This window comes from Camelus dromedarius, chromosome 2 (genome assembly GCF_036321535.1).
Source record: "Camelus dromedarius isolate mCamDro1 chromosome 2, mCamDro1.pat, whole genome shotgun sequence".
Taxonomy (NCBI): domain Eukaryota; kingdom Metazoa; phylum Chordata; class Mammalia; order Artiodactyla; family Camelidae; genus Camelus; species Camelus dromedarius.
The window spans coordinates 121197186-121206914 of record NC_087437.1 but is presented as its reverse complement, the minus strand read 5'-3'; the positions used below and the strand labels follow the sequence as shown (position 1 = coordinate 121206914).

Sequence of the window (9729 nt, the reverse complement as noted above, 5' to 3'; positions counted from 1 at the left end):
TGGCTGGGCCGGGAAGGTGGGGGTGGGAGGCAGGAGTGTTTGGGGTGAACTCAGTGGGACTTCCTGGGGTGGGGGTGCCAAGGATGAGTTCCCAGTTTCTGGCCTGCACCCAGGACGGTGCCTGCTCTGAGCCAGGGGCACAGAGACCCTGGTAGGACGCCAGGTGAGTATCTGCATGTGGCCTGACGCTGGGCACAGAGGTGTGGGCTGGGACACACAGCTCTCAGCCTGCAGCGCCCGGGGAGCATCTGGGGCCCAGCAGGCTGCCTGGGAAGAGAAGAATGTGGTGCGGAAGCAAGTGTTCTAAATGAAACGTTGGGTCAGGTCTGCAGTGAGTCAGGAGGAAAATGTACCCTGCTCCTGTGTGTGTCACCCCGGGAGGGTCAGGGCGGCTCAGCACTTGGAAAAGGACCTTGTGATGAATTCCACCGACAAACTTAGAAAGCTAAAATAGAAAATCTGCAAATCATATTAATCGATGTACAAAAGCGTCTGACAAAACGCAGCAGCCATTCCTCCTCTGAGGAAAAGAGGAAAAGAGGAGTAATTCTTTAACATGATGAGGCTTCCAAACTCGGCGGCCAGTCTCACCAGGCTTGGGCCTGGATAAGCCCAGGGCTGTCGCTGCTTCCGACTCGGCTTTGAAGGCCCTGGTTTGTGCCGTAAGAAGAAGATAGCCTGGTGCACACGCTAACGCAACAGGGCCACAGTTACTGTTACTTGCAGACAATGTTCGTCTAGAAAAACAAGAGATTGTAAAATCACTTACTAAATTTAAGGTTGCTGGACACGAGATAACTGTACAAAATGGACCAGTCTTCTTTATATGAGCAGTAACCAATTACAGGTGGAAGTGGGGGTTTATGTTCACGATGATGATAAAATTATAAACTTATAGGACATTTACAGGAGTAACTTTACAGAAAAAGTATAGGATCTCTATAGTCAAAACTGAAATTTGAGGGATGAATTTATTTCAACTTCGGAATAAACAGACACACATATCCTTGAGTGGGGAGACTTCACATCATAGAAAGCCCGTGTTCTGAGTTTACTCTGTGAACTCACTGTCACTCCAGTAGGTTTTCCTGCAATGCTTTTTGCTCGTTTGTTCGATTTTCATTTGGAAGATGAAGGTAAGAACCAATCATTTTTTAAGTTCGTATAAGAAAACACGTGAGAACTGCTCATACGTTTTTGAAAAGGGAAAACGAGCGCGTGCACCCTTCGTCTCTGTGTGAATGCTTTCCATAAACCCTGTTGTCAGAATCACGTGCTGGCAAAGGAGAGAGACAGACTAGTGGAACCGAGATTAGTCTGACCCCTCTGGACTGGACATTTCGAGATGGTGGGAGGGGGCGGTACTTAATAAACGGTGTGCACACAGCAGCCTTCTGGAAACAGAGTCCTACTCACTGAGTTCCAGTGTTCAGGACCACACTTCGGATGAGCCGGAGGGCGAAGCACACAGCAGAGCAGCAGAGAATGCCCACATGGCTTAAGGAGAATGTTGCTGACTAAATAAAAAATTGAAATACCTGGCAAAAGACAAAATCATCAAAAAGTATCAAAAACAAAACAAAACCATTTAAACCAAAGCATCAAAAAAGAAATCATAGGGAGAAAATATATGCAGTAACCCTTTAGCAGACAAAGGGTTAATGGCCCGACCATCCAAAGAACTTTTCTCATGACAGGAAAACAAACTCAGTCCCTTCTTCAGTAACCCAATGAGCCCTCTCTTCTTAGATCACTTTCGAAGTGACTTCCCGCCTGCATTTCCCGGAGACTCTGAGCCTCGCCTGCTCCGGGTGAGTCAGTGGCTGACGGCTGACGAGCTCACAGCTGGGCGCCAGGTGGGGGCCCGGCCCAGGTGGGGACCTGGCCCAGGAGCAGCCAGCCCGGCCGTGACTGCTCACTGTCCGAGCTCGCCAGGTCCTCCCAAGTCGATCTGGACTCGCTGTCACCTGCCAAGTGTTCTCTTCTGTTCCCCACAGACCTCTCCAAGCATCCTTAGGACAGCGGTCATTCAATTCCGAATTACAGCCTATTCCCGGAGGAGCGTTTGTGTCTTTAAACGATTAAAAACCACGGAGCTTTAATGGTCTGCGTAAGTGAAGGGTTAGTTCGGGGGGGGGGGGGGGCTGGGCGGAATCAGCGCATTTCTGTAACACGAAGTCACCATTTCAAATTTCTCCTTTACCTGCCACATCTCCCGGTTGCCTCGAGAAGGCATCGCCGCTGTTTGGGATGCGCTAACCAGCCCCGAAGAGGCGAGGATGCGCTCGGGCCACACAGAGATGGAATTCACCCAGCCTGCTTGCCGGGAGGGAAATCCCGACAATGTAAGGTTTGTTCGGGCAGGTTCGAACAATCACAGAACTCGCTCTGACCTATGAGACGGTGGCCGGGCCACCTCTGACCTTCGCAAGCTCATATGTCGTAGCGGGCTCCTGGGACGCAGCTCCGTGACTCCAGTGCCTGTGATGTGGGAGAGGTGGTTTCCGCAGCAGAGGAGCTCGGGGGACCCAGGGTAGCAAATTGTATGCAGCTTTCTTTGCTGCCGAAGCCTCAGTGACATCGGCTTGTGGGAGCGTGTGTCCCAAGGGAGGGCCCGTGGCCCTGCCCCTCTTGCAGGGGCCCTGGGAGCCGGTGTGCCCGGCCACCCTGGCGAAGCGCTGCCCCATGGGGACCACACCCCGTAACGCACAGGACGTGCCGCGGGGGTCCTCTGGCGGCGCGGCCCGCAGACGTGGCACCAGACTCAGAGCACGCGTGAGGCTTGTCCAGGGCTGCACAGGGACCAGGCTGGACGGGAAACTCTGAGCTTTTTCTGCGTCCAGGCACATATTTTTGCCGTTTTCAAAATGGGTAACTTTTTACTAATTAACCCTTGTTAATCATCGAGAATCTTCCTGGTGTTACTGGATTAAATGTAACAGAAGAGAGATTTTTTGGAAAGGTTCAAGGTAATGTGATTTTGACTTTTCAGATCTGGTTGTTAAAAAAGAAATACAGGAGTGGGTACAGCTCAGTGACAGAGGGCGTGCCTAGCACGCAGGAGGCCCTGAGTTCACTCCCCAGCACCTCCGTTTAAAAAAAAAAGAATCAATCTAATTACTTCCCTGCCACAAACAGAACAAAAAAGTACATGATTTTACTTTTATCAAACTGCGAAGGTCAGCAAGAGCCTTGGGGTCAGAGGTCAGTGGTCACGTGGCGAAGTCTGTGGCGCCCCAGCGACGTGATCTGGGCTTGTGGCCCTGCGCAGGTGCCACCTGCCCGTCCTGTGGGACGTCACCGGTCCTGGCCTGCCTGCCCCCCCACCCCCACCCAGGGCCGCTGTGAGCTCAAACTTCTCATCAATTGAGAAAGAAAAGAGAAGAGCTCGAGTTGTTCAGTTTAAACTGCTGTCTTTTCCGCAAAGACTAGGCCTTCTCTCTGTGGGGGGTTGGGTCCTTCCTCTGACCAGATGATCTGTGCTGGGTCTGTGTTTCACAGCCCCCAGGATCTGGGGCGGCAGAGTCTGAGTGCCCGGCCGGCCGGGGGTTCAGGGTCCAGGAGCAGGGGCTCCCTGCGATGGGAAGGGCCCAGGGTAAGACGGGCCTTGCAGGTTTTCTTCATATGGACCCGGAAAACCGGGACCCATGACCAGGATGCAAACCGTCCGTGTGTGTTCAGACAGAGGGGAGGGAGACCGTCTCGGGCCACGCGTGGAGGCCTTTGACATGCCCCTCCCTCCCTTCCTCTCCGGCTCCCCCCCCCCCCGCCTCCCAACAAGCCCTGACCAGGGTAGGGGGCATCTGTGCCCCCGTAAATGCCTTCTGTGTCACCATCCTCTGCGTAGACCTCGGAGCTGGGGCTTCGGGGCAGAGCTTGGGGTTCAGGACCAGCTGCTGCCCGCCATCTGAGACAAGGAAAGGTGCCTCTCAGGGCCCTGTGCGCCCCCCAAGCCCGTTTGTCTGTGCACTGTCTCTGAGGGACAGGCGGGCAGGGTGTCTCACGAAAGAACCACCACGCGTGATAACCGTCCACCTGGGGCAGCCTGCAGGTGGACTGACCGTGGTTTGGGCAGGTCAGACCCCAGTGACCAGGAGCCTGATGAAATGAACCACCCGCCTCGCGGCCACTCCCCTCCCCCGGGCGACGCTCGCGTCTCATTAGCTGTTCCCTTGAAGGACTGACTTCCCTCAGGAGGGAAATTCCTGAAACCCAGCAGTTGACAAACCCACACACCCTCCGGAGGGCTGGGCGCCAGATAAAAGCCCTCCACAGGAGCCCCACCCTCCCGACGGCCACTGCCGGCCCGGGACCGCGGGGACTGCGTTGGCTCTGCTCCCGCCCGCCCCCCACCTGGTGGCCCGCGCTCGCACCCCAGAGGGGCCTGCACAGGTCCTGGGGCCTCTGGCTTGCTCTCCGCCCTCCTGGATGCTTCACTTCTCTCCTCCTTCGGGGAAAAGGCGCTTGGCCAGTGACTGATCGCAGCCTCGCAGGTGCTGGCAGCTGTCACCTGCAGGACGGGACCCCGCGCAGCTGGAGATGAGGAGGTAGAGCAGCCCGCTGCCGCCCGGCTGCGCGTCGCCGCCCCTGCACGGCCTCGGGGATGTGGCCCCTGCAGTGACCGCCGGCAGGGCCGACCCAGGTGCACGAGGAGCAGCTGCTTCCCGGGCGTGGGCGCGTGCGGAGCCCTGGATGGAGCTTGGGACTGGGGCCCCTCATGTCTGTCCTGCTGGCCCTGTGTGTCGCGCTCCTGCCCCTGGCGACCCCAGGCCGAGGCACCCGGCAATGGGAGCCCTGCACGGGTAAGCGGGGGACGTGGGGTGGGGCGGGGATGCGCCGGGCTCCAGGACGGTGCTGCCCTTTCCGCGGCTGGTTCAAGGCCACCGGTGCTGGGCTGGCTGGGGAGCAGCCGGGCTTGGGCTTCGCGAGGGAGGCGGCGGAGAAGACGAAAGGGGTGGCGGCCGTCACAGTGGAGACGTTGCGGGGTGGGGGCTCCTTCAAAGAGTTAACCTCCCCCACCCGAGGCCCTTCGCAAGTACTTACCTGCTGGGCCTCCCGGGAGAGGCCTTGCACCTGCCTGAGGAATGAAGCGCAGCCGCTGGCGGGTCCCTGTGAGCAGAGCCCAGGCCCGCCTGAGCGCAGCGCAGCACAGAAACGGCAGTCTGGGCCGCGGAGAAGCCCCAGGCACGCCCCCCTCCGAGGTGGAGAGCCCTGTCGGGGGTGGGGGGCGTTCCGATCCTGCCTCCCTAGGAAGGACGTTGACCTGCCGGCCGCCACGCCCGATCACGCCTTTCTGGAGCTTCTCCCGGGGGACTTTACGTACCACACCTAACAGTAAAGCACAGAGCGCCAGGGACGGGAGACCCGGGAGCAGCAGCTGGGCTCGGGGACGGGAGTGAGTGTTGGGCGCGTGCGGCCTCGTGGGAGCAGCAGTGTGGGCGGCGAGGGAGGCGTGGAGGCAGTGTGTGCGCGGGTCCCTGGGATTCTCCGAAGTCCCCTGCATGTCACAGCTCTTTGCTCTGGCGGCACTTGGCTCCCAATGATGTGACCAGGAGCTGACCGATGATGTCCCCAGTTCGGAACACTGGCCTGCGTGGGTTGGGGGTGGTCCATAGAGGTCCCCAGCTCCCCAGGGAGCAACCGGGACGTGCGAGTGGAGGTGAGCAGGCCCTGGGGCGGGGGTGTCGGGAAGGACTGAAGCGCCCGCTCCCAGGCCCTGAGGCGGCCGCGCCTGTCGCAATCACAGCCTTGGGGTGGGTGGTTTGCACGGCGCAGAAGCCAAGTCAGCCTGTAGCCATGAATCCCCATCTTCAAGGACAGACCTACACGCGGGGTCCAGGGTGCAGCGTCCTGAGCGCACGGAGTCTCCCCGGTGGGGGTGAGTCAGAGACATGTATCTTCATGTTCCTTCAGCGCTGGGAACAGAATCACCCTGCATCTGTAATGATAAAGGTTATTTATAAAGCCCGCCCCCTCTCCCCTGAAGGCACGTTGCAAACAGTTAAAAGATGACCTAGTTGCACTGGCAGGAAGGAGGGAAGAAAGATGAAAGCAAGTAAGTAGTCGTGAACTAAACCTGGAGCGCTCCCGAGGCACTGGGGAGCAGCCAGCCAGGACACAGGCAGTTAAGGAGGTCGCCCTGACGCGCTCGGGTGTGGAAGGCACGGGTGTTCACACCGGACAGTGTGTGCGGTTGGGCTTCACCTTCCCTGCGCCCTTGCTGGGCCTGCGCACGAGGCGCCCAGGCCTTGGCTGTGACCGCCCCGGGTTTTGAGATCCTGCCCCCCGAGTCTGCGACCACCAGCCGGTGGCCTGGAGTGTGACTGTGGCAGTGAGGGCCTCAGGGCCTCTGTGCCCCTGGGCGCCATACCCCTTCCCCGGGGGCGCTGTGCTGCGGAGGGGCTGTGCTGCGGAGGGGCTCTGCTTCCAGCACTGTCCAGTCTCTCTCTGCCCTGGGGCACAGACTCACTTAGTAAGCAAGTAAGGTCGCTGGAAGGCTGTGGGTCACTATGGGCTGGGATTTTCAGGTGTCCCCAACCCAGCGGAGCAGTGGAGGGAAGGACTGGACCTTTGCCCTGCACGTAGAAAGTTAACCCCATCCAGGTGACGGTGGGGCGCCAGAGTGGCCCAGGAGCTGGGGGAACAGGGGATGCACATCTGGGGGGCTTCAAGTTCAACAGTGAGGAAGCCTGGGAACGGAGAGGGGGCCTTGTGTGGACACGGAGCTGGCCTCTTCTGCCCGGCCTTCATAAGAACTGGACAGCAGGGGCTGCGTCCTGACAGCTGAGGTGGGCGTGGGGCCTGGGTGGGGCTGGTCGGGAACCTGTGGTCAGAATCTCGCAGGTGTACTGGTCAGTAGGCTCCAGGGCCCCTCCTGCAGGAGGTGGTGTGGCCCGTTTTGCCAATGGGGAAATTGAGCTTACGTGTCTGCCCGGGGTCTGGTGTGGACCCTCTGATGAGGGGTGGGGCCTGGGGCCTGGCCCGTCTACACAGGTGTGTCTGAGGATGAGTCAGGTCTCAGAGAGCCTCAGTCAAGCCAGAGAGAGGACCCCGGCAGGCAGTCAGCACAAACGAGGTGGCGGGGGCCAGGTGGGAGGTGCAGCTGGGGAACCAGCTGTGGACACAGGACCAGACTCAGGGTGGAGGACGGCAGGGGAGAGGCTCTGGAACACAGCGGCCAGGGCTCAGGGCAGGCATGTGCGTGTGGGCTGGGCTCCCCTGGGACGAGTGGCCGGCAGGGTTCTGGGCCGAGATGCCTTGAATAAGCTGTTGGCCCCCTGACCCCAGAGCCAGCCTGAGTCTTCTGATCCTGAGACCCCTCTGCTGCCCCCCTGAGCTGGGCCAGCTGCCCTGGGACAGAGGGTGCAATACGATCATAAGACCTTCCAGCTCCCACAAGAGGCCCACCACTCTGGGGTGCCTGATGTGTGTGGTGCCAGGAAAGTGGCAGGGGTGCCCTGCGGGGGACAGCTTGGTGGCCCGAGTTCTGAGCCAGGATCTCGGTCAGGGAGTGAGTGGCAGCTGCGGGCCGAAGAGCCTTTGTCCACCCCAGACTCAGCCTGTCCCAACCCAGTGTCATCTCCACGTGGACAGGAGGCCAAGGCAGAGGGGTTCTGTGGGGCGATAATAGGGAGAGCAGTACCCCAAGGGGCTGGACACTGCTGGGTGCAGGGGGCGGGGCAGAGAGAAGGGGCGGGGTGGGGGCTCGGAGCGGGGTGACCTGCTGCAGGTGTCAGAACCGTGTCCTCTGTTAGCCTGGAGACAGTCAGAGGCGGCTTCTCACCCAGGAGTCGGGGTGGTGCTGAGGTGTCTGTACCTGATGGACGTGGCGCCCTCGTCACCCACCTTCCTTCCTTCCTTCACTCGCTCGACACCCTTGTAGGGGAGGCGCAGTCACACCATTTTAAAAGCTGCCCGGGGTGGGGGGGCCACGGTGGGGCGGCTCCCAGGAAGTCCTCCTCCCTGCCCTCCTTAAAGCATTCCTTTAAGGAGAATGCTGCGGGAAAGGCAGGTGGGAACCCTGGCGTCCGCCGGCGAGGCCCCAGTCACTGCCGGGAGTCCTGTGTGGGCACGACGCCCCCTGCTGGGCTCACGCCGCCTGGCTCAAGGCCCTTGAGTGGTCTGCAGTGAGGAAGCCGCTGCTTGTTTCCTGGTGGGCTGTGCTTTGTCCCCGTGGGAGTGGCTTCCACCCTGTCCTCTGGTGCTGGCGGCCGTGAGGCTGCATCTGCGCAGCTCCAGCCCCAGGCCGGCACCCTCGGAGTCACGCCCCGGGCACCCCTGGAGCTGGGCACGTGGGCGTGTGTCACAGGGAGGAGAGGTGCCAAGTCGGGGTCATAGGGGGACTGAGGCCAAAAGACCCACTTCACCTGCTTGACGGCTTTGCAGGGCTGGGGAGTGGTGGGCAACTGGGCACAGACTCCCCAAAGAAATAATGAGGCTTTTTGTTTTTGTCACTTTTAGCAAAAGTCCGTACATGCCATTAAATGAATGACCACTCCCCTCCCCGACCCCATCGATGCAGGTCAGTCACCTGTGCTCTGGAAGAGACCCACCTCACCTCTCACCGCCCTTTCTCCAGAAACAAGTCTTCAGAACAAAGCAGGCTTCACTGGCAAGCACAGCAGAGCCTCCCCCCGGCCAGCTCACAGCCCCGCCACACGGAGCCCGCACACACGGAGCCCGCACACACAGAGCCCCACCACGCGGAGCCCCGCCACGCGGAGCCCGTGCACTGTGACCCTCACACCGTTCCTTTTCCAAAAATTCCCATCCGTTAGGCCAGGGCATTGTCTGTCTGCACAGAAAGTAGGAAAAAAAGAATCTTCCTTTTTATAATGGGACCTCACACACTATATGCTGGTTCTATGGTTTTGAATTTTAAGAGGAAATCATGGATTTCCAGGCAGCCTTTTTCCAGGATAAAATCTAGGAAACCCCCAGGTCACGCTTCTGGGACTGGAGGCGCCTCCCACGCCCCACCCCCACCAAACACCAGGTCAGAGGCCTCAGCCCTCAGCCCGGATCCTCCCACCCCCTCCAGCCCCTCCCTCATCTCCCCTCCCCTCCTCCCAGGTGGGTTCTGAGCTCTGGGCTGGAATCGGCTAGGGCTGGGAGGGCGCCCACTGCTCTCCATATCCTGAGTCTGGGGGAGCACCCGGGACCACGACCACACTGATGCCTCATGCGCCCCGTCCAGAGCTCTGCTCAGAAAGCAGAGGGAGAGGTGCTTCTGACCTGAGAGCTGGTTCCTCCCTGCCGGCCTTGGTCCTTGGAGAGGCTGGGGCTTGGGTGGGGGACGCCTCTGTTAGCGTCTCACCTTTCATCCCATCCCGGGTCGGGCCCGGGAGTGGTGCTGAGGAGGCCCGGGCAGCTCTGCGCTGGGGGAGGGAATTCGTGGGAGTCTCCAGGGAGTCAGGTCTGATGAACATCTCAGGCAGTGTCAGGGACACTCACCCGCCCACCGCTGGGAGGTGGGCGGGGGAAAGAATGCCCGCCTCGCCTCCAAGGTGACTCCACGGATGGTTTGCAGCCCATGAGCCCCCCTGCCCTAGCTCGGGCCTCTGGTGATGGAGGGGGAAGGAGAAGCGACCCCGAAGGCTGCCCACCTCTGGGTGGGGCGGGGTGGGGCAGCTCCGACTGCCTGCTCCTCTCGGGCTGGCTGCACCACGTGGGCCTCGCCGGTGCACCCGCTGAACGGGTGGGGGGGGGGCGGCTGCCAGCCTGGAGGGT

General features: G+C 60.2%; 1 protein-coding gene across 1 annotated transcript in view; it reads left to right on the top strand.

The window, feature by feature from the left end:
* The first annotated feature begins 4717 nt into the window (after positions 1–4717).
* TSPEAR (thrombospondin type laminin G domain and EAR repeats) overlaps positions 4718–9729 on the top strand; it is a 123480-nt gene continuing 118468 nt past the window's right edge. The window contains exon 1 of the mRNA XM_064476569.1: positions 4718–4802. Coding sequence (XP_064332639.1) covers positions 4718–4802 — 85 coding nt within the window. The remainder of the gene's footprint in view (positions 4803–9729) is intronic.